At 38.3% G+C, this 25,614-nt stretch overlaps 1 protein-coding gene across 3 annotated transcripts; it reads left to right on the forward strand.

The window, feature by feature from the left end:
* The first annotated feature begins 224 nt into the window (after positions 1 to 224).
* On the forward strand, positions 225 to 24,844 carry deaf1 (DEAF1 transcription factor). Of its 3 annotated transcripts, XM_083546369.1 has the most exons (14): positions 225 to 381; positions 1,495 to 1,884; positions 2,370 to 2,458; positions 3,184 to 3,319; positions 5,736 to 5,882; positions 7,234 to 7,373; positions 8,558 to 8,623; positions 9,376 to 9,414; positions 9,499 to 9,622; positions 9,863 to 9,991; positions 15,706 to 15,950; positions 19,529 to 19,594; positions 21,720 to 21,809; positions 24,216 to 24,844. In XM_083546369.1, the coding sequence occupies exons 2-14, from the start codon at positions 1,614 to 1,616 to the stop codon at positions 24,318 to 24,320; spliced, it is 1,647 nt and encodes a 548-aa protein (XP_083402495.1). In that variant the 5' UTR covers positions 225 to 381; positions 1,495 to 1,613; the 3' UTR covers positions 24,321 to 24,844. The 3 variants fall into 3 exon arrangements, with proteins under 3 accessions (XP_083402495.1, XP_083402496.1, XP_083402497.1); XM_083546370.1 differs by lacking the exon at positions 225 to 381 and having other exon boundaries at positions 1,357 to 1,884; positions 3,184 to 3,313; XM_083546371.1 differs by lacking the exons at positions 225 to 381; positions 19,529 to 19,594 and having other exon boundaries at positions 1,364 to 1,884.
* The last annotated feature ends 770 nt before the right edge of the window (positions 24,845 to 25,614 follow it).

Consider the following 25,614-nt stretch of genomic DNA (forward strand, 5'->3'; position numbering starts at 1 on the left):
AATCCCAGCATCACCAAGTTGCCATTGCTGGGCCCCTAAGAAAGGCCTCTTAACCATCAGTTGCTCAGCTGTATAACTGAGATAACTGTAAGTCGATGTGGATTAGGACATCTGCCAAAAAAAGCTGTTAATGTAAACAATAGAAGCAACTTTTTTTGAATCAAGAGAGATTTTGACAAGAAGATTTTGAGATCTATACATTTTCTTTTGGCTTCTCCCATCAGGGGTCGCCACAGCAGATCATCCGCATGTTTGATTTGGCACATGTTTTTATTGGATTCCCTTCCTAACGCAACCCTCCCCATTTATCCGGGCTTGGGACCGGCACTAAGAGTGGCTGGGGTCGGATCCCTGACCGGAAATCGAACCCGGGCCGCAGCGGTAAGAGCGCCGCATTCTAACCACACAATGATGAATTATTCATAAAGAAAAATAAAATGCATACTTGTGATTGGTTGTTGCTGTTATTACTAAAAGTATTAATTTAAATATAGTGCAAATGTAGGTAAACTCTTCAATACTGTTTATGTTCGAGATGGTAAGATTTACTAATTGGCATCGGTGCGTCAGCAAACGAGTTAAAAATGTGATGCATCGATTTAAAAAAGTGCATCGGATACAAAGTGTGTCCTGAGATTCACATGAGACAGAACAGGAAAAGAATATCTGTTTTTATTGCATTGTTTTTTTTTGCACCACAAAAGCCTGTTTGTGAAAGTACATTTATGATTTGCTGTCTGTCTGGACCAAAGAAATAAAAGCACACTATTTGTACCATACTGAATTGCATAGCATCATATTTTCCCATTGCATTGAATTACATTGTGTTGAATCAAATCTAAATCGGATTGCAATGCATTGTAATAGGGTTAAATCGTATCATATCACAGCTGCGTCATATGTATCTTTAGTGTATTGTATCGTTGGCTATGCATCGAGATGCGAAACGCAACGGCCTCAGTTATGAATATTGACCCATAGTACATGTGTAATATGGGGTGATATGTTTTCCAGGCAAAAAATCTGCCATTATCATCCCATAATACTTGAATATTAGTGGGATACACCTGATGTGTTTTTTCCCACAGTTCCAAAGTTTTGGGAGTAAACTTTCGATCCTTAATGGTACAAATCATACCGATTTGGGATGCATGGACTTTCTGCTTCTCACAGCAGAAACTGCAATCGCAACCATAGTGATATTGCAATCTTCGATAATGTTTTAATTGTAAGAAAGGGAGATATTTGGTGTGGCCCTCCTTGAGCCTGCACATGCTGAGAACACAAACACGCACGCGCGCGCGCGCGCGTGACCCGCGTCACTTCGTGTTACGTCGTGCTTTTTCGGGCATTTCCGCCGCGTCTCCTTCCTGTGCTGCTGAGCGTCCTGCATAAAGAAAGTTGGCAGCCATTTCCTTGTTTTTAAGCTCCTTTTAGGAGTTTTTATGCACCGTGCTTAAAAAGCAGTGTTTTTTTTTTTTTTTTTTTTTTTAGGTTTTACGGCATGTAGTTTGGGATTATTGTACATGGTGATGCATTAGCGCAGTGCACAGGGAACGAGGCGGAGCCGAAAAGCCGATCTGTGTCTTTCGGCTGTGTTCGGCTGCAGTCGGATGGACGAAGGCGAGGCGGCGGTGAAACGGCTCGGGTTAGCCGGAGCGGAGGAGGAGGAGGAGGAGGAGACAGGGGGGCTGGAGGAAGAAGAGGAAGAAGAAGAAGAGGAGGAGGAGGAGGAGGAGGAAGAAGAAGAGGAGGAGGGGGAGCGTTCCGAAAGCGAGCCGGACGAAGCCGAAGTCAGTACGATGCCCGGTATGGCGGAAGCGGCCAACATCGCCATAGCCGAGTCTCTGCCGAACACAGACGAGGGCGAAGCGCCGTTTGCGGGTCGGTTAATACACTCGTGTCCCATACCTCAACTCTGCACAGACCAAACGACCACTATGTGACTTTGTTTGGCAAGCTAGCCCTCCCAAACAACCCTAGAAAAAGAAACAGTTTTTCTTAGCCAAGCATGTTTACTATCTGTAGAGTTTGAGTTTGTTTGCCCACCTTCCCCTTATACTCCAACCAGTGAGACTCAACTCACCCCTGAACATTTCACCAACAAGTTAATGAGACCAAGATGTAAACAACTTCCTCCACAATCTAGATCTTTCCCTACATTTAAATAACACTTAATCAGATCTTACGATAATAATTATCCCCCCTCATGTACATTTATTTATAATTTCCTAACAAAAACCTATACTGGTTCATGGTGCACTTATTTACAACAGACCTCTTAATAAAGATAAAAATAACTAATCACACATTACGCACTAGTGCATTCATGCCCCTAGAAATAATTCCTCTGTTTTCTCTCTTCACAGACGTGACCACCGTTACAGTCAATGATGTCCAGAGTGCAGATGACAACGTCTTCTCGACCACTGCCGGGTCCATCCCTGAACATGTGCTAGTGCGTCTTGTGTTCCTTTTAATGCGGTCCCAGCTAAACTTGACCACGACGGACCTTTACGGACCTAAAATCGTAGCTTTGATTAGGGACGGCTTACACCATGCAAACCTCTTTCGAAATTATTAATCTCATTGTGGGATTTTTTTTTTGTTTCACATATTGACCCACTATAGTAGTATGCACTGTAGGGGACGGTCTAAAAATAACAGTAATTGAATACCAACTGATAATTCGAATTCATGATTGGATAATTTTTAACTATACGTCTTTTATTTGCTATTGAAAAAAGATCGATCGGTTTCTTCAGTCAAATCGGTTTAATATTTGCAAAACCATTCAACCGTAAATGCCTCTAAAATAGGATTTATGTGTTATGTTGGTGTACGTTTTAGTACATAAATCCCTCTAATAGACAAATCATTACACATTCAAATCATCAGTCTAAAATGTTTCTAAAGCAGACCCTGGCTACGAAGATCTTTGCGGAGGTCACAACCAAATTCGGTTGCCTGTAATCAGACTCTTCTTTACTGACCTAACATTGCAGTTATTTATATTAACTCAGCATTTGGCTGTATTATCGATCTAAATGATGCTTTCACGTGTCAAGTCAGTGTAAAAATGCAACTCGGAAGGAGCAGTAGTGTCCTAGTAATGCACCATCTCAGAAAAATCACACAAAATGAATGTTTATTGGTATTTCTGCTGTGTTTGGATGCATGCAGACAGGGAGAACCACTCTGCAGATTGGGGACAGTCTCAGCACACAGAAGGCCACCCTGATTGTTGTACACACGGACGGGAGTATAGTGGATGCGACAGGCCTGAAAGCCACAACAGCACCCATGACTCCAGGTGTGTGTATGTATATGCCAGTTTGATCACCTATTATAAAAAAATTATGTTTCACACTTTTCTAGAGGAGCACACAGTAATTTGATACAATCTGGCAACACATTGATGGCAGTCAGTTTTTTTACTGCTGAAAAAAAAAATTATATATATTATAATAAATTTTATATAAAATATTTATATAAATTATATATATATATATATATATATATATATATATATATATATATATATATATATATATATATATATATATATACAGTGAGGAAAATAAGTATTTGAACACCCTGCTATTTTGCAAGTTCTCCCACTTAGAAATCATGGAGGGGTCTGAAATTGTCATCGTAGGTGCATGTCCACTGTGAGAGACATAATCTAAAAAAAAAATCCAGAAATCACAATATATGATTTTTTAACTATTTATTTGTATGATACAGCTGCAAATAAGTATTTGAACACCTGTCTATCAGCTAGAATTCTGACCCTCAAAGACCTGTTAGTCTGCCTTTAAAATGTCCACCACCACTACATTTATTATCCTAAATTAGATGCACCTGTTTGAGGTCGTTAGCTGCATAAAGACACCTGTCCACCCCATACAATCAGTAAGAATCCAACTACTAACATGGCCAAGACCAAAGAGCTGTCCAAAGACACTAGAGACAAAATTGTACACCTCCACAAGGCTGGAAAGGGCTACGGGGAAATTGCCAAGCAGCTTGGTGAAAAAAGGTCCACTGTTGGAGCAATCATTAGAAAATGGAAGAAGCTAAACATGACTGTCAATCCCCCTCGAACTGGGGCTCCATGCAAGATCTCACCTCATGGGGTCTCAATGATCCTAAGGAAGGTAAGAAATCAGACCAGAACTACACGGGAGAAGCTGGTCAATGACCTGAAAAGAGCTGGGACCACCGTTTCCAAGGTTACTGTTGGTAATACACTAAGACGTCATGGTTTGAAATCATGCATGGCACGGAAGGTTCCCCTGCTTAAACCAGCACATGTCCAGGCACATCTTAAGTTTGCCAATGACCATTTGGATGATCCAGAGGAGTAATGGGAGAAAGTCATGTGGTCAGATGAGACCAAAATAGAACTTTTGGGTCATAATTCCACTAAACGTGTTTGGAGGAAGAAGAATGATGAGTACCATCCCAAGAACACCATCCCTACTGTGAAGCATGGGGGTGGTAGCATCATGCATTGGGGGTGTTTTTCTGCACATGGGACAGGGCAACTGCACTGTATTAAGGAGAGGATGACCGGGGCCATGTATTGCGAGATTTTGGGGAACAACCTCCTTCCCTCAGTTAGAGCATTGAAGATGGGTCGAGGCTGGGTCTTCCAACATGACAATGACCTGAAGCACACAGCCAGGATAACCAAGGAGTGGCTCTGTAAGAACCATATCAAGGTTCTGGCGTGGCCTAGCCAGTCTCCAGACCTAAACCCAATAGAGAATCTTTGGAGGGAGCTCAAACTCCGTGTTTCTCAGAGACAGGCCAGAAACCTGACTGATCTAGAGAAGATCTGTGTGGAGGAGTGGGCCAAAATCCCTCCTGCAGTGTGTGCAAACCTGGTGATAAACTACAGGAAACGTTTGACCTCTGTAATTGCAAACAAAGGCTCCTGTACCAAATATTAACATTGACTTTCTCAGGTGTTCAAATACTTATTTGCAGCTGTATCATACAAATAAATAGTTAAAAAATCATACATTGTGATTTCTGGATTTTTTTTTTTAGATTATGTCTCTCACAGTGGACATGCACCTACGATGACAATTTCAGACCCCTCCATGATTTCTAAGTGGGAGAACTTGCAAAATAGCAGGGTGTTCAAATACTTATTTTCCTCACTGTATATATATACATACACACACACACACACACACACACACACACACACACACACACACACACACACACACACACACACACACAATGCGGGCATAAATATTGGAACACCGGATTTTCTAGCCATGTGTTTCTTCTTCAAACTCTTCCCACAAAGTTAAAGGCACAACATGGTATAAGGTGTATTTGAATGCAGTAGCATGAAAATGGTTGGACTGGAAGATCTTTAATGGTGCTGTAGGTCTTGGACCTCAACCCTATTGAGAATGTTTTGAATAATTTAGAACTGCCTTCTCACCTCACATACATCAGAACCCACACCCCAAAGTCTAGTGGGACATCTTCCCAGAAGAGTGGAGGATATAGTATTAGCAAATGGTGATTCTATGTGGAATGGCATGTTTAAAAAGTACATGAAACTTATGGCTAGGTGACCACAAACATTTGCCCACATTGTGTATAACTATAGTCAAAGGTGAACCTCCCTTATTGGCTTTTTATTGATTTATTGATTGATTGATTTAATAAAGGTAGCATGCTTGAATACATTTGTTGCTCTCAATTAGGGCATCCGACTCCCTCCACCCAGATGAACCAGAGCCATGAGAAAGATGTGAACAAATATAACTGGGATCCATCTGTTTATGAGAACGAGCTGCCTGTGCGCTGCAGGAACACCAGCGGTGTCCTCTACAAGAACAGACTGGGATCAGGTAAGTTCTGCCCACTAGGGGGAACCAAAGCATTGTATTCCTTACTGCCATTCGAATAAACGTATAACCTTAAACATTCAAGTCAAGTCAAATTTTATCACTCTTTATAAAACTTGCGATATTAATTTGACTTCAGCATTTCAAGGATCGTTCTGTCAAATTTTCAAATCTTATTGGTTGGAGCAGCATGGGTATTTGTTATGTTGAGGACTACCGTGAGGAAATTGATTTATTTAGCATTTGTGGAATTGTCAATACTTTCCAGCATTCAGAGATGAAACTGTAAATGTAGCCCCCCCTGCTACAATTATATACTTTTATACAAAAAAAGAAAAAGGGGAAAAAAAGCTGCTAAGAGAATGGCTATCTCAGGGATGATGCACAACATATACATGGTGCACCACATATCAATTTTCCAATTAATTAAAAAAGTGTTGGGAATTTATGGTGAATGAGGAATAAAACCACTTCAGGAAGTGATGTTATGGGAAAATAATTGACATCAAGTCAAGTCAAGTCAAGTCAAGTTTATTTGTATAGCGCTTTTCACAACAGACATTGTCTCAAAGCAGCTTTACAGAAAACAACAGTGAAGGTGAATGGTGTGCGTTTGTCCCTGATGAGCAGCCGTGGCGACAGTGGCAAGGAAAAACTCCCTTAGATGATATGAGGAAGAAACCTTGAGAGGAACCAGACTCAAAGGGGAACCCATCCTCATATGGGTATTCATATCCTGAATATGGGTGACATCACACCACCCTGTGTGATAATTTCCTTTTATAATGTGGTGTATTTCATGTATATTGTGGTTCTTTTCAGCTCAAGTGAATGTTCTGGATTAGGCTTTAGTGGCCCAGTGGATTTTAGTGGGTAGATTCCAGGAACATGTGGAGCAGGCACTGCATTCCCCCAAAATATAATATAAATGGTTTGGACAAATGCATCTATGATAAAGATTTTTTCCAACATCTATTACATTCTCTAGTAGATATCAGTATATATATATATATATATATATATATATATATATATATATATATATATATATATATATATATATATATATATATATATATTGTCATCATATGATGAAGAGCTTTTAAATTGAATTTGACGTCATAAATAAGACACATTCAGAAGATTGTATTCAATGTAAAGATCTCCCTACACCCTTTTGCCCTTTCACTGCAGATGGTTACTTATGTGACAAAGGCTCTTTACACTTCTGAGTCAACAGGTGAAATGCATAGGGACTTTCTAAAATCGCGCCTCATGCTTGTGCACAGCAGTGGACCTTGTAGCTTTCACTGGGATTCGCACATGGGTTTGTAAATGCACACCCTGTTCTCAGGTGGCAAAGGACATTGCATCAAATACAACAATAACTGGTTCACGCCAACGGAGTTTGAAGGACTTGCTGGAAGAGCCAGCAGTAAGGACTGGAAGAGGAGCATTCGTTATGCTGGAAGACCTCTTCAATGCCTTATACAGGTCAGATCATACATCATACACGATACATACATACATATATACATATATATATATATATATATTTTTTTTCTTTTATGTTTAGACTTTGTTACAAATATATTTGTGTTAAATTAGGCATAAAACATTTTTTTAAGGGCTGAAATAAGCGATCGCCTGAGGTCTGGGAACAGTTTAATTGCTTTTACATAAATTTTTATGGGAAAATTAACATGCGAGTATGAGCATATGGGACCACGAGCGTTTTTTCTTTTTTTTTTTTTTTGGAACGAATTAATCTCCTACACTAGGGTTCCACTGTATGACTCATTTTTAGTACATATTTCTGTGTAATAGTTTTCATAGGCCACATTTTGTCTTGTGTTCACAAGATGGCTAAGTTGCATTTAGTGACGCCCACCAACTCACGTACAAGGTCACAGAGATGTAAAAACTGCAAAATAACGACTAAACCGAAAGGAAAAATTGGCTGCCATAAATGCTTGATTGCATTTTCTCCTAAGTGTACGTCTGGTCTTATTCAAATCGTTTTAAATAATTTTATTTTAGATTTACTACATCACCTGTGCAAAAATTGTACCAGTTCATACCAAGTATGAGGTGAAGTCTGTCGATCAAAGCTCTCTGACTAACTTCAAATCTTACCAACTCTATTTATACAAGAATTTATGCAAATGCAGGAGCTCAAAGGACAAAATGATCAGAATTTTCATCAATTCTTTTCCACGTTGTTATTGCGACCGCAAAATAATTTACAATTCAGGTTGTTAAACGAGGCTTGATGCACTTGAATGAACACACAGTACCACTAAAGCGTTGCTATGTTTGGTTTCTCACTAAACTTCGCTGAGAACACAGCTAGCTGAGATATCGCTGTTCCCAAAAATATCTAACTAGTGTTGGATAGATAGTAATGTTATTTGTATATTTATGTGTGTTAAGTGTAAGCGCAGTTATTTTATTGTCCTTGGGCCTAATACATTTCAAATAATTGTGTATAATAATGCATCTGATCCTGTGACCGAATGAGACCTCTAGTATAATATAAAAGTGCTCTCTGTAGTGTAATATTCTAGGGGTAGTTTTTTTTAAACACTTATTAATTTTTTATTAGCTGTGTAGATGCTTAACACATGTTTATGCTTTTGTTGATATGTTTATTTACTTACTTACTTACTTACTTACAGGAGTGCATCCTCAACCCCCATGCTGCCTCTTGTACATGTGTAGCCTGCTGTGATGATCTGACTGTGGTTAGTAACACCAAATTCTCTGCACTCGGTCTATTTAAATAGAAAAAAAGAAACTTCAGAGTTACCAAAAATGGGAATTCAATGGGAGTTAAACTACACATACACACATTATATTTTCCCTGTAGTCAGCTGGGGTTATGATAGTCACTGGTTTCATGGTAAGAGTGTTAAATGTGGCCAGAATAAACAGCATGCAGTGTGTAGTCAAGCCAAAGTGGACAGGTTTCCTTCCAGTAAATGGAACTGGCCATTATAGCCAACTGTCAGTGTGCAACCTTGGCAAAACATGCCGAGTTAATAACGTGTGAGTGTTGGTCATACAGTGTACCACAGATTTTTTTTTTTTTTTACGTGGGTGTAGTCTTGTTTCATGGGGGACCTCAAGAAGGTGAGGTAGAACTTTTTAATTTTATTTAGAATTAAGTCCTAATAATTAAGCCAAGCGCCTGTGCTTCAACCTTGTCTTTATAATATGCTGTAAAACAGTGTGAATGGTTTATCCGAAGTCTCAGTGTTAGTGTTGTTTTTTGTTTGTTAGACATTAGACATTGGTTTATTATTAGTAGAACATTGGAAATATTAGTTAGATTAAGGAACATCTGCTGTTGTGTATTTACTATCCTGGCGCAGGGTGTAGTAATTTTTTTAAATGTTGATCTACGGGCTTTCTACAAAAGGTCGAAAGAATCAATGAACACGATTTCAGTTTTGCGTTCTCACTCTCTCCTTCTCTCTTTTTAACCATCATTCAGAGCAAGGACGGGTCTTTCGGAGGCGACAGCATATCTATGGTAAGACAGTACTTGTTCATTTAAACTGAATTACATTGATATCATGCACCAAAATTAAAGGTGTATCTGCGTCCTCTGCTGTAGACTGGACCTGTGCGACTTTTTGTCCCTTACAAGAGACGGAAGAAAGAGAGCGAGCATTCGTCATCTCCAGAGAAGAAGGAGGCACCTCCGCCAAAGAACATCACTCTAACACCAGGGGCTGCATGTAGGTGGTTTAATATTGAACTTTTTGCCTTTAACCAGGACACACATTAAACCACTACACTTTGTATCTGAAACTGATTATTATTTAATGAAAAACAGCAATGGGAAGGTTTGGAAGGTCGTTATATAGACTGATTTGATAACCATTTTTGGTGCATATTAGCTGCCTAAGTATTGTCATTAGGACCGATGCACTGCTTTGTAGAAAAGCTTGCTGACGGTTGCTTTTGCATCTACCCAGTCACAGTGACCCCATCAGGTCAGCTCACCACTGCTGGCACACTGACCTTTGATCGAACAGCAACTGGAGACGCGACGACCATCATTTCCGACAATTCTGCCGCTTCAGATGTCTTCAGCAGCACAGCAGGTTGGTTACAGGCATTTTCAGACATACCGTCTTACACACTTTTCTTACCAATTTTGATTGATCCTGAGCGAAGTATAAAAGTGCAAGTATGCCATTTGAAGGCACACAGAAGTCCTAGGCACGAGTATCCTTCAGTTAATAGCGAATTGCTTTGACTCCAGCAAGTCAAGAAGCTTTTATTGTCATGTTAACCATATATAGCTGACACAGTACACAGTGAAATGAGACAATGTTTCTCCAGCACCCTGGTGCTACAAAAAAAAACATAAAGCTACATCACACAACATAAAGCTACATAACAGGACACAGAGCTAAGGACGAAAGTAAGTTGTCCTTACCACATAACCCAAGACTGCAAGACAAAAAACAGTGCAAACAGACAACACAAGACAGTGTGAGACAGATACACAAAACACAAACGCCACCAGTAAACCTAATGTATAATGTGTAAAAGAGAACTATATGCAAGAATTTACTTTTAAATGCAAAATTACACACAACAGCAAAACAGCATGTAAACAGTTATATGGTTATTATAAAATAATACTATAAAATGTGTGGTACTGAAGACTTGGATGTATGTGAATCGAAATGAGTATGAGTGCGTGTTTAAATCCGGGTTTTGAAGGTTGGCGTTGATGGTTTCCGGCTGCCAGAGTAAATAACGTGCCTGGTCACATCCTGATAGCCCTAATTGCAGGTTACGTTGACTTACATGGCAGTAATTTCCCTGTCAGTTCATAACTGGTCTCTTTTGTAGTTCTTAATCAGCTGTTTGAATCTCAAATTTTTTTTGTCTTTGAAATGTTTTTTTTTTTTTTCCTCAAACAAAATGACTTTGTGCTGTTTGCACCCCAGTGTTGCTTTTGCTCAAAAAATCAAAATGTAACAAAGGAATAGTAAGGTATGTTTTTCGACATTTTCGACGAGAAAATGCTGACGACTTTTGCCAGCATGAGCTGATTGGATGTGGGCATGTCCAGCAATGTGACAAATTCAAGTAAAGATTATTCAAACTTTACGCAAATATGGGGCAACTTGGTGCAGCAAATGGCAATAAATATGTCGGAACTCAGACCCCGTATCTGAGCAGAGAGGAGAAAAGACAGTAGAGCGAACCTGATATAAATCTATTTGTGGAGTGCTAGTTACACCGCCTACTGGTCACTTCAGGGTACAGTGATTGGTGACTTACGGTGACAAAATGTAGCTTGTTCAGCCAGTCTTCTATAGTCTAATCTTTTTATTTTTTTTATTTTTATCGTAATAAATTCCCTCAGGAACTGCAACTGAAACTAGATGAATACACACACACACACACACACACACACACACACACACACACACACACACACACACACACACACACACACATATACATGTCCTACAAACCTTGTGATGACCTTCCATAAGTAAAGTAAATGTCATTAATGCTATACTTCACTTAAACGTAACCTTTACCTTAACCTCATTCGCTTTTCTATTCCATTCTTTCCTTTTTTGTAGAAATCAATCTACATATAAAATATTGGTCAATTACTAAATAATAAATAAAATAAAAAAGTATAGCTACTAAAAATTATATAGAAATAAATTTTTTTTTTTACCAATGCAAATATGTTAAAAACGATGCATCACAATGCAAATGCCAACTTGTATCTGGTGCACACATTTTTTTTTTTAAATCGATGCATCACCTCTTTAACTTTAATACCGATGCATTTTACAATTCCTAACACACACATACAGACCCACACACATGCACATACATTCGTATTCCTTCTCCATCCCTCTAAAAGCACAGTGCCTGTAGGTTCGTCTCGTTTTAAGACAGAGTGGCTCTTGAGGCAGATGCCTCATCAGTGCCAAGTGCAGGGTTCCGTTGAAAGCCGGAACACTGCGAGGGCTAATGAAACCATGAAGACCCCTTCTGCTCTCTCTGGCACTGAACTCAGACCTGGACCGGTAATTATCAAACCTCTCAGAATAAGAAAAAAAAAAATATTCAGGGAAAATCAAGACCGTAATGTGATGTAGGTTTTCCTTTTTTCACATAGATGGGAAAGCCATATGAGAATTCCTCATACTAAATTTAATTCCATTTTCCTAAAGAGGTCTGCAGGTCTCGGGGGGCACAGCTGTATCTGGACTGCCTAAATGGTTATTTTTGACACAACAAATAATTTTTTTTTTTTATCATATAAAAAGATTATATAAACACACAATACAATTGCATCACACAATTCCTGCTGATTTTTCAGCTGTACTTTCATGCTGAAAGTCTTGTTCTATTAGACATAAAGCCAGTGAATGGGGCTGGTTATGAAACCGGTTTCACATGACTTTGCTTGGTGACATACTGCACATCATGCTGGAGATAACTATTAGAAGATAGTAAATTACGGAAGCATATGATCAGCAACAATACAGATAGTCTGTGCGCTTCATGTAATAAAGACAGACCCAAGTGTGCCAAGAAACATTCCCCACACCATTACATCACCTCCGCCAGGCTGGACAAGGCAGGTTTGGATCATGGATTTATGCAATTTTACTTAATACAAAATGGTTTTCAATTCACTGGTGTGCCTTATCAAGAGTTCATTTGTGACAGTTCTTGACTTCTTAATGTGCTGACAGTCCATCTTTACTTTAAGAAATGGTCTCAAGATTCTTAAGTGCTGTCACCAAAACCATCAAATGCTATGATGAAACAGGCTCTCATTAGGAAAGGAAGACCAAGAGCTACCTCTGCTGCAAAGAATATATATATATATATTTTTTTAAATTACCAGCCTCAGAAATCGCCAATTTAAATAAATGCTTTTTAGAGTTCATGTGATGGACACTGTCCCACTTTGCACTTAGTGGGACCATCAATTTTTGTCCAATAGGACAATGAACCTAAACACACCTCTAGGTTATGTAAAAGCTATTGTACAAGAAAAAGAGTGACAGAATGCTGTATCAATTGACCTGGCCTCCACAATCACCCAATCTAAAATCCAGTAGAGATATAACCTTATTGAACACCTTTAGGATGAATTAGAACTTTGTCTTAACCCTAGATTTCCTCATCCTACATCAGTACCTGACTTTGCTAACGCCCTTGTGGCTAAACAACCAGTGAAACTGGTAGAACATCTTCCAAAAAGGGTGGAAGATTTTGTAACAGCAAATGGGTACTAAGTGTCAAATAGGATGTTTAAAAAGTACATTCGAATCTCATGGTCATGTGTCCAGAAATATTTGTCCATATGGTGTATATGTGTATAAACTGTATTATGTCTGTATTATCAATTTGTCATTGATCATAGATGAGTGCTTGCTTTGTAAACGTTTCTCTTTCCACCCTCATCTCTCTTTAGCTCTAAGTAATGCAGGGTGCAAAAGGATTTCTTCTTGATCTCAAAAAAATCTTTTGTTTAAATCTTAGGTGCCAATGACACTATGGAGACGCTTTAGTTCTGCATGTTCGGTGTAAAAAAGATGGCTTTAACCTAGTCTGTTGTTTACTAGATAGTAAAGACTTGCAGTGAAATCATATAACAAATAGTTGTCCTAAAAACAAATCTGTGACAAACAACAGATTCTGACCTGACTATCTATTTTGACTTTGCTGTCTCAATATTTTTCCAGGATATGACACGGGTAGAGTATTTGTCGGTTTTGTTTCCTGTCCATCATTTTTATACCAGTGCAGCCATTTGTGCCTTGAGTTCTTAACAGTCCATTAGAGAGATAAGCCAAGGGCATTTCGAACACCAAACCTCCTCTGGAGATTGTATGCTTTATTATTTTCCTCCACTGACACACACTTGTTCTCATTCGCCCTTTGAGCACTGGGGTTCTGGGGTTTTTTGTTTATTTTTGTCATATATTGATAAAGCTGTGGTATTTTTGTTTGCGTTCACACAACAACCTTTGCTCCCAGTAGCAGCCTATAATATGGTCACCTTTAGTGTACAAAAGATTTTAATTAGATTCTTGTGGCAACCTGTTGCTTTGAGATTATATTAAAAGCTTGCATTTTACATAAATTCAAACCAGATGTGCTTTTTGTTCATCTTATTCCAAATTTATTGCCCATTTCCTAGTATAATAAGCTCCATTCTTCTGTTAAGGCTTTTTACTAAAATTTGGAATGCCGGCACTTATAAGAGCATTTGAGAGATCAGGTATTGAGGAGGTCTGAGGTCCATTTGGTGCTCCAGTTCCTCCCACAGGTCTTTAGTAAGGCTGAGATTAAGACTCAGGTGTCTGTGTAGAAGCATCATTTTTTATTATTATTTTTTTTTTATTAATTAAGTTCCCACATTGTAAATTATAACCCATCGTTATTACCCTTATTATTATATTAAGTTATTTTTATATTTAGTATTGAGTTCTTGTAGTCACCCTGTTTGTCTGTATGGACAAAAGTTTGTGGACACCTGACCATATGATTTGTATGTGCTTATTAAACATCCAATTCCACCTTTGCTCCCTATTTGCTCTACCAATAACCTCCACTCTTCTGAGAAGATGTTCCACTAGATTTAGGAGTGTAGCTGTGAAGATTCAGCCACAAAGGTGTTTGTAAAGTTAGGTACTGATGAAGGTGAGGAGGCTTGAGGTGTAGTCAGCATTCCAAGGTGTTCAGTAGGGTTAAGGACACTCAAGATCTTCCACTCCAACCCATGTAAAAAGCATATCGTCAACTGTGAGTTACCAGTTTGGAGAAGAACCACGTGTGGCTGGAAAGGCGAGGTGTCCCAATACTTTTGTTCATATAGTGTATATAAAAAAAACCCAATTTGCAGCTTCTTTTTTATCTCTGAAATTATAAATGAGCTACAGATAGGCAGTGCAGATTATTATAGCAGTGCTTTTTTTTGTCTTCCGTTAGACACGTTAGCACTTCAATAAAAAATCTCTGATTATCAGTCTGTCCACTCTCTATGAAAAAGTCTGTTAATGTCAAAACCACGACCATCATTGTCTTGATGTGCGATTTGACCTCCTGGAGACGTGCCAGGACACTGTGCTCTTGAAAAGCTCAGCACAGTTACTGCTTCTGCTGCAGTTTTATCAAGCCGCATCTGGCATAGGGATCGAACAAGAAAAAAAAAACACAAACAAAACCTTAGGCATCCACAAGGAATTTGACTACCTGGCGGCAAAACCTGCAACTACGTTGAGTGTATACTGACTTAGCGTTTCTATTACAGGACCGTCCTGAAGAATATATTTATTAAAGAGGATTGTTCTTGCTTTTAATAATTATGTTTTTAGCAAAAAAAACCTACACAGAGTATTTTTAAGTACATTTTTTTGTCATAATGTGGCCGATTTCAGTGATGTATGGATGTGGAGATTTGTTCGAGCTCCATCTGGTCTGCTGGCAATTAAAGCATTGTATTTTAGTTATGTGTGACCAGGTCATTTTTTTTTTTTGGAAGACAAGAAGTGCAGCGATCACTGGCTTATAAATTTGCTCATAACTCCAGGACATCTGTGTCCTAATTGACCACTAATTATAATGCTCTCATGTGTGTATAGTTGTTTCTGTGGCCAAGCTCACACTAAGTAAGCTAGTAAACACAGTGTCTCTTCACCAAGGTCTTATTTGAAAGAGTGATTTTATGTTCTTATACTGCTTATAAGGAAGCAAATTTATTCTCAGTGCCACTTTCTAGTCTTAACTGTTCTTCTTTATTCTTGCTCTTTGTCAGTGCTGACCACTCTGCCGGCTCTGACTGTCGTCCCTCAGCAGCCCCTGTTACAGGCTAAAGCTCCTGCCACAGCCGGCATGTCAAATGGCTTAGAGATGAGTGAGCAGCACACCTGGCTGTACCTAGAGGAGACGGCCAACACACTCCTCAACACCGTCCAGCAGCTCAAAGCATTCATCGCCCAGGCCAAGCAGGCCAGCCAAGCCAGTGGCAGCCTGGAGAAAAGCAACTGCAGCAGGAAGGATGTGAGTGAACTGCATTTCTGACAGTGGTGAATGAAGTACACAAACCATGTAGAGGTACACTAGGTAAAATATGACTTACGTTAAAATGCTCCCTTTAAACTTTCACTTGAGTAAAAGTACAAAAGTATTGGCCTTCAAATCTACTTAAGCATCCAAAGTACTATGATTTATTATTGCTATAATGTCCCTATTACCTTTTTGTCACGAAACGCTTTGCTTAATCAACTCAGCTTATGTAAAAAGACTTTAATGTCTGTTAATAGAATGATAATAATGAGTCAAACACTGATTGGTATCTATTGTAATGATCATAAGCTCAAAACCTTCTTTTCAACCAATTAAAAAAAAAAGAATCACGCGTGTTGTGGCGAGTCAGGAGTTTATTTCTTTCAAAATGCTTGATGCTTGAAGATTCCACCAAGCGGCAATCAAAACAAGTTTAAAACAGAACGCTTTTATCCAATCGTAAATAAAAAGGAACGATCGATTTCACAAAATGTAATTGAGTAAAAAAGTTACTCGAAAAAGCTACTTAAGTACAGTAATGAATTACATTTCATTCGTTACTGTCCTCCAATGATTTCTGATTGGTTTGGGTATATAAAAGCAAAACGGCCCTAGAGTCAGTCATCATAATTTGCACGCTAATCTTTGTTAGTAACCTGCCCAGATCGTGCAAAACAATAGGAAAGTAACAGCATCGAAAGTAAGTAGTTCAGCAACTTCTTTAGATTGTATCGTCTTTAAACAAGGGCTTTAATTCAATCCTGAAAATAACTCGTTCTCTCTTTACAAAGCAGCTCAAATATAGCAGCGGAATGTTACACCTCCTGCCCACACAGCACAGGCTGAGTCGCTGTCTCTTATTACTGGTCCTGTTTTACCTTGGCGAGAGTCACAAGTATTCAGGAATTTTGTCCTGTAAGCCATTACACTGTAGTGTACTTATTGAACTAAATTTGTCGGAACAAACGCCTTCCTGCCTGTTATGTGGAGAAACTGTAATCGGGTGGTCTAGACAACTTGGCAAACAGGCCTGAGGCAGAGTATGCTGCAATATATGGAAAATGATTAGAAAGTGACCCAGGGAGAGATTTGTTTTAAGTTCTAAACCGATTTTTAAAATGGCAATATCCTGAAAGTAGTCAAAGGTATTACTTATTTCCTATTATAAGATTATGATAAACCAAATGCGGTGGTGGTGGTGGTAGCTCAGTGTTTAAGGCATTGGACAATGGATCGGATGGTCATAGGCTCAAATCCTACCACCACCGAGCTGCCACTGTTGGGCCCTTGAGCAAGACCCTTAACCCTCTCCTGCTCAGTTGTAAGTCGCTTTGGATAAGGGCGTCTGCCAAAATGCCATAAATGTAAATTTAAATGCATGATCATATCCCTATTTAAGGTCATTCTCAAATCAAGCTTGAACTGTTCTTGTTCTAATGGTAGATCATTTTGCTTATTTAAAACATTTAAATTTGAAGAAGCAAAATGATTTGCGCATAGAATAAGAAATGTACAAGCTTGAAAAGTATAATGAAGTACAAAAATGGATTTAATGATTATATATTTGTATTTTCGCAAAATCATGTGGTGATTTGCGTTTATTTGACCACAAGAGCATTAGTAAAATCAGGAACTAAACCTGGGTGACCTCCAGAAGTCATATACTTCTCAGACTACGTCTTCGTTTAGCTAGTCATGCTCAAGCAGGTTTCGGGCCTCTTAATTCCAGTAAAGAGAAATGTGTAATGCTACAGAGTACAAAGGCCGTGTGGTAAAGGTTTAGTAAAAGTATATAGTTAGGGGTATATGATATATATCGTCTACGATAGTATCATCGCATACATTACCTGACAAAGTCTAGTAGTTTAGATGAGTGTTTGCGCACATTTCTTTTACTGCATGATTCAGTCTATTAAAAAGCATTTAGAATGATCAGAAAATTCAAAATATGGAGGGGATAAAGTGAGAAAGGTGAGCTTGAGATGGTTTGGACAATGTGCAGAGGAGGGACATGGGGTATATTAGTAGAAGAATGTTGAGTATGGAGCTGCCAGGAAGAAGAAAAAGAGGAAGGCCATAGAGGAGGTTTATGGATGTGGCGAGGGAAGACATGCAGGTAGTTGGTTTGAAAGAGACAGATGTAGAAGACAGAGTAGTATGGAGAGGGATGATCCGCTGTGGCGACCCCTAATGGGAGCATCCAAAAGAAGAACATCTGTTAATATTTATTATAAAATGTATAGTATATTTATATTATTCAACTATAAAATACTGATTTCATTTGCTTGGTGACAGCAAGAATGCTTTATTATTCTAAGGGACTAATTAAATGTAAGAGTTTGCCTCATACACTTAAAAAAAAAAAATGGCTCGATATAGTTAAAAAAAAAAAAATTACAATAGAAGCTAAAAATCAATTTAAACCTTTCGGAAAAGATTTATCTTTTGTCACTGCTGTTAACTGAACACCACACAGAATAAGAAAAACATAAAAACTTTTAGGAGTCAGCTGTCCACGGTAGGCCTTAAGGTACCAGTACAAACACACTCAGCAAAATAGTCGAATTATCATTATCGATAAAATCCCAAAATATAAATACAATCGATAGAGAATTTTTTGTCAATATCACACACCCTTACATATGGGTGTATAAAAGTATGGGTACTCTGGTGTCGATATACTTTTGGGCTACCTGTGTATTTGAAAACCACTTTACTAGAGATGTTCTTATTTGCTTTACTTTATTTATGCTCTACTTGCTTTATTCAAGGCAGGGTCTCATGGTTTAAATCACTTTTGGTTTTGATATTAATATTATGCACTCGTACTTATTAGCACATTCTACTATTAGGTAAAAAAAAAAGGGCAGTGGTTGTTCAGTGGTTTATGCTTTGGGTTACTGATCTTAATGGCAGGGGTGCAAGTCCCAGCACCTCCAAGGAAGGCACTAAACCCTATCTGTTCCGGGGGGTGCCATGCCATGGTTGACCCTCCGCTCTGATGCCAGCTTATTTATATATTTAAGTTGGAATAAATACGAAAAGGACATTTTCCTTTTGGAACGAATAAAATACAGTTAAAGAACGAAAGAAAAATACCACCTGCTGGAATGAGTGTAAGTGGGATTTAAGTTCTTCACACACCTCTAAACTCCTCCATAAAAGTGATATGAATGTGTTCCAAGAAAAAGAAAATTTTTAGACAACCATGTGTAGGTGACTAAAGACTTCATTACATCTAACCTGCATTCTTTACCATACTAATTAAAAAAGAAGACTGATTAGCCTAGCTCAGGAAAAAAGGCTAGTCATTTGGAGTTATGATCCTGTGACTTCACACCTAAAGAGTATTAAATGTTAAATCCTCGTTCCAAAGGAACAATTTTCTAGAATGTTGTATGAATTTGTACGGAGGTTTTTTTTTTATTTCGTACAAATCGGGCCGAACCTTCAAACCTGAGGAGGCCTTCTGATTAGCGCTAGCCATGCACGTGCTAGCGGTCTCAGCATCAAATCATCTTCCTGTCATTCGATCAGCACTAAGTAGGTTAATCATAATTGTTCCCCTTCAGTCTTTCCCCAGCCAACTGTCGCTTACCGATGACTCAGAGCAGAAGATTACTGAAATTATCATCAAGGCAAGTGGAAATATTACTCTCTCTCTCTCTCTCTCTCTCTCTCTCTCTCTCTCTCTCTCTCTCTCTCTCTCTTTCTCTCTCTCTTCATTCTTTTCTCTCTGTCTCCTGCAATTCTCTTCTCTATTTTAGTTTCTTGTCTTTTCCTTTTCTTTTTTTCTCTTTCTTTTTTTTCTCACTTTCTTTCTTTCTTTACCTTTCTACTTCTCTCAGCTTCCTTTTTTTCCCTTGCAAACGCCAGTCAGGTGTTTGTGTGTGTGTGTTTGTCTGCGCCTTTTCCCCCGAACCTAAGAACTTAGTTGCATTACAAATAAAATAAGATTCATACTAAGACATAAAATGCAGGCATGTTTTTTTTTACCCTAAAAAATTTTTTTAACCCTAGCAGGAGGCGTGTTTGAGGCTCGTCCAATTTTTGAAGTGGTATTTGGCCTCCCTCCAAACCCCTTCCACCTCAGGTGGCTTGGAAATCCGAAAATCAGTCTGCACGTAAGCGTTTTGTCGCTTAGGTGACGATTCAGAAGATGGATTTTCTCATCTGGGTCCTACTTGTGCCAGATTCTAAGCACGTTAGAAAAAAAGGTTGTTTTTTTTTCGAAATGTGTAGACGTCATAGCTGTAGCTATGGACTTTGTAATGGAAATTGTAATAGGAGCTGTGTAATGGCACTGTGGCCGTGTAAGTTGTCTCTCTACGCTGATGCGACTACTGCAGGTGTAGCCTGGAGGTAAGCCACTTGAAAGGAGTTGATCTATGGAGCATGATGTGGGTCTATCAGCAGTAACAGCTGTGGGAGCTCAGGCAGTTCATTTAGAGTGTGTGTGTGTGTGTGTGTGTGTGTGTGTGTGTGTGTGTGTGTGTGTGTGTGGAGGGTCATTTTAGGAACAGTGTGTACTGAACAAGTGTGAGTGCACTAATAATGCAGGCTTATGAAGATGCTACACATTGGAGGACTGATTTTGCGATGTATATCTTTATTTTATACAGTAAACTGTACATCACATGTATGCTAACTGGCCTAAAGTAAGTTCTTTTATAGTATTTATAGTAGAGGTCAGACTGATAGTGGTTTTTACCAAAACGGAAAGCTAGGTTTGATCGTACTTGCCAATAACCGATTAATCAGTGTGCCAAAAGACATCGTCCAGTGTACATTGCTGACCGGCGTAAAAAGCATTTCACTGCATGTCGTACTCTGTATGTATGTGTATATGACAAAATAAAATTTGATTTGATTTGATTTGAGCTGTGCAACTAGGGCTAATCTGACCACGTATATTACCACGTCTGCTATTCTGACCACGTGCGCACCCTGTCACCAAATTCACAGTCGAGTTTGACAAAATGACAACGTGATCTCACTTCTGCACCCTACTTGCCAGATTGGGCTCCTGCAGACTTTGCCCTGTTCCTGAAGATAAAAATCCAGCTCAAAATTCTATGTTTGTCCACCGAAATAGCAGAAGGTGCTTCCAGAAGGGGCTGGAAGGCTGGGAGCGCTGTATTGCTGTGCAAGGGAACGATTTTAAAAATGATAATGTAAATGTAAATAAATAAACGACTTACTTGTAAACAGAGCTAGTCTCGAAACCTTTTTGATACCACTTCGTAGTACTGAACTTTAATTCAAAAATAAATAATCCAGTAATGTAACATGAAAATGTGCTAAAGGTAATACATTTGTATATATTAATTATGTAATTATATAAATAATCAATTATAAATAATAAATATAATATAGCACTCTTCGTGCAGCACGCAGTCTCACAAGTAAAAAACAAACAAACAAACAAACAAACAAACAAACAAACAAACAAACAAACAAACAAAAAACCTGGGGTCTGTGATTCACCTCTAGAGGTCGCTCTTGTAATGACAGCAAACCAAAAAGCTGGAAAAACTATTGGTTTGGATTTTTGCTGATTTTTTTCCAGCAATTAACTATCGGTGCTAATTAATCAGTTTGGCCAACTCTAAATTATAACCCTACTTTGGTTACTCGGGTCATGAGAAGCCATGTTGATTTTGATGTTGCTTGATTAACTCCAGGCAGCTACAGTAATTCATTAAACACTTAAAAGTAAATGAATCAACATATTTCTTCTTTTTTTTTTCTTGTTCTTTGCAGCATACCTGTGTGAACTGTGGCCGTGAGGCATTCAGCGAATGCGCAGGTTGCCACAAAGTCTACTACTGTTCTAACTTTTGCCAAAAAAAGGTAAGCTGCCTCTTGATTCCTGTTGTATAAAGCAAAGCACACTGGTTTAGCTTAGTTTGCGCCTTCTACAGCCAGGTGCATACTGTGAGATTTTGGCCACGATTTGTTCGTCTGAGACAAATTTTTTAAATCCTAAAAGATTCCAATAATCCCAGGCTAAAATCTGTAGTCTTTGATCGCTGGTTTAACATATTCACCGACAGCCGATTAATAGCCATTACAAACTTTTTCCTTCAATAAACATCTGGCAGTGTCCTACAATTTCAGACTCTTTCCTGACGTGTACATTACAGCAACAAGAGAAACCTACTGAGTTATGGAGGGAAAAGGGGTGTTTGTATGACATTTTTATTATGGTATGTCCCGAAAAAAATGAGCGCTTCAGATTGTTTTTGTTTGCTGCTAGCTACCTTCAGCGAGAGAACGAACTTGTGTGCTTCAGCTTTTTAACTGTGAAGAGACATTATGACAACTTATATTTTAAAGTGTGACATTGGGAATATGTACGGCAGTACAGTCTGGCAGTGGTGGACAGTAATAAAGCAAATGTAATTGGTTATTGTACTTTTTTACGTATCTGTAGTTTACTGAAGTATTTTTATTTGGGGAGACTTTTCACTTTAACTTCACCACATCGCTGCCGATTGCTTTAAATATTCACAGTAGCTTTTTTTTACGGATTCCTTATTTGGATGCGGAATACAGTCTACTGCCACCCGCTGGTATGGGGATGTTATGTCTCTCGAGCAAACGCAGAATGTACATGCACGGTTTGTTGTGTCAGTTTATTTATTTGGTGTTTACAGCTCATTAATATCATTCTATTAATAGATTGGTGTGCTGAGAGTAACATTAGAGTCTTTTTACATAAACTGGGTTAATTAAGCAAAGAAGAAAATAGGAACATTAGAGCCATAATAAATCATGAAAGTTTTACTGGAGTAATTTAACTAGTTTATCCCTACTTTAACTCAAGTACATGGTTTGTTTACTTCGTCCACCACTGCCGTCTGACAAGCAACAATCGCAAGGTACAATTAAAAATCGCAGTGTGCACCCAGCATTGTTTTTTTTACATGAATTAATGATGTAACTCAACTATGTAGCTTTAGCTCTTAATAGGCTCGATCGGTGTCATGACCAGAGGTGGTACACACATCTTCACTTAAGTAGAAGTAAGGACTTTTTACTCAAGTTAAAGTAAAGAAGTTGGGGCTCTAAAATGTAGCAATTACTACTACCTGTTTTAGAGTCACGCTGGTAACTGGACCTCACGTCATATTAATATTAGTATAGTATAATATTAATCACAACCTAATTGCAAATTTTTTTCTGTTTTAAAGGTACCTTAAATTAATAAGTTTTAGGTTTTTAATACTCTAAATAACATTGGCATGGACAGATATAAATGCTTTATGCAAATGTATGTTAATTTTTAATAATTTTTAAATTGTGGTGTTTTAAATCATGTTAAAACTTGGGACACAAAACGGAACTTTTGCTATGTTTCCATGCGGACGGTTAATAAGGTGATACCGGGGGAAACTGTACCTGTTCTAACTTTCCTACAATTTTCTTTATTTTACAAAAGCACAGCATTTTGTTGTTAATATGAGTATATATAAATAAAAGTAGACCCTTTACAGATTTGAATGATGTATTGTTCTTATCTGTACGATCAAAAAAGACAAATTTCATTTCGTTATGATGTCACGAAACATACCTGTGCGTCTTTCGACCCCAGAGGGTTCATTCTGTGCATCATGGTGGATTTCGTTGCTGATTTGAGACTTGGCGCATCAGTAAAACAAATGTTTACTGATTAAAATTCTTTGGTGGATTTATTTTTTTTTTTGATCAAACAGAAATGCGTGTTAATGAAATTAGTGCCGTTAAAATTAATTAAATTATTAACGCGTTCATTTTGACAGCCCTAATTAATGATGATGATCAGGTGATCAGGAATGTCTCTGTTCTCAGTCATGTTTGCATCACTGACTCCCTCTGTATCATCCACGTCAACCCCAGACTTCTTGTTGCCTTCTTCTTTGTTTGTTGTTAGCTTCGAAAACTAACCTACGTCTGTGGTGTGTGAGAGCCAGTAAATGGTACACCAGTGGTAGATTGACAAATAGATCCAAACTAAAGTAACAAGTCTGTTTTGAAAATGAAAGAAGTAAAAAGTACAGATATTTGTGTAAAAATGTAATGAGTAAAAGTAAAAATTTGTCTAAAAAAGAAACAGTGAAGTAAAGTACTGATACCAGAAAAATCTACTTCAGTACAGTAAGAAGAAAGTACTTCCCACCCCTGTTCATGACTTCCTCAGAAAAATGCTTTTGTTCCGATTAAAAGTATGTATATATTTGGCATCAGCAATATTTTTTTCCTTTTTTTTTTTTTTAGGACTGGAAGGATCACCAGCACACTTGTTCTCAGCCCAGTGCAGCTATAGGAGTTCATGACGAGGCTCACATGGCCAGCATGGAGGTAGTGAAAGTCAAGGTGTAGCCCCAATACGGACACATGCAGTGCCCTTTGAACAATCCCACCCTTACCTTGTATAGTATGAATAAGGGTGAGATACACTATATGGCCAAAAGTATCTGGACATCTGCCCATCACGGACGTGTTTGGTTCTTTTACGAAGTGTTGTCACAAAGATGGAAGCTCACAATCGTATCGGTTACGGAAAATGTTTTGTTATAAATGTCTTTAACTAAGAAGCCCTTCCGAGATCACGGCTTTATACGTTGCATTTTTTTGGTAGTGTTTAAATTAAACAGATTAAAAAAAAGTGTAATTTGACGAGGAACGCCGATCATCAACTCGTCAGATAGAGCTTATAGTATGAGGTTCGGAGTTGTATTGAAATGTTTTTTTTTTTAAGTTTAATTAATGTGTTCATATTGATGAATAGACACGAGCTTGCAGGTTTACTTTATTAAGCACACGAAATATAGTTGTGTTACCAAATGACAAATTACCTTAGGAAACAAAAGAGTTTAAAATAAAAAAATGGAAAGGAAAAATGACATTTGTGTGTGTGTGTGTGTGTGTGTGTGTGTGTGTGTGTGTGTGTGTGTGTGTGTGTGTGTTTTATAATGGCTCTCATCCATCTTGATTTTTCCAGTCGAGCCTAAAATAACCCGGCTACAGCGGCGATTATTTTATCATTATTTGTCGGCTTGTAAAAAAAAAAAAATCTACTCACGTTTCCCTAATTAGAGAACTCAATATAAATGATCTACACACCACACAAATGCAAAACTCCATTTTGGGACGCTCTGCTTGCTCCATTGCATATTTTTATTAAGGTATAATAGTAAGTAAATGAAGTGGAACCCGGTTTTTCACCTGGCTGCACAATTCACCATGTGATCGAACTTCTATCCATCATCTCTGTCTGTTTTAATGTGTTCTGGGCAACTGGCTAAAACATGCAGATCTAACTTGCTAGATTTGTGCTACTGGAAGACACACCGGTTATAGTTGTGTGTGTTATACATATTGTGAATGAATGTATAATGCAGTAAACTATTTAATTGTCAGTGAGCATAAAGGACAAAACTTACCAGCACTAGTGTTCTGTTATTATCCACAACCCAACCAGCACATAGTTCTACAGCTCTCTAATACCGGATTTTAGACCCTTCACACCTCATGACACATACAAATGACCATCATTTCCTACATCAGACAAACCTGAGCAACAAATAGGCCCACACAGGTTACTTATTGCACACATATTAGGGTTTATGGCTGAACAAAATATGTGGTTTTTGATAGCAGGATTTTTTAAGAT

This window comes from Silurus aristotelis, assembly GCF_946808225.1.
Source record: "Silurus aristotelis genome assembly, chromosome: 7".
In the NCBI taxonomy this organism is placed as follows: domain Eukaryota; kingdom Metazoa; phylum Chordata; class Actinopteri; order Siluriformes; family Siluridae; genus Silurus; species Silurus aristotelis.

Excerpts from the sequence above, each read along its gene's own strand:
- deaf1 (XM_083546369.1), top strand. The coding sequence starts at position 1,614 with ATGGACGAAGGCGAGGCGGCGGTGAAACGGCTCGGGTTAGCCGGAGCG. Across the intron at positions 5,883-7,233 it reads CAAGAACAGACTGGGATCAG|GTGGCAAAGGACATTGCATC; the intron begins GTAAGTTCTGCC and ends CCCTGTTCTCAG. Across the intron at positions 9,992-15,705 it reads TGTCTTCAGCAGCACAGCAG|TGCTGACCACTCTGCCGGCT; the intron begins GTTGGTTACAGG and ends GCTCTTTGTCAG.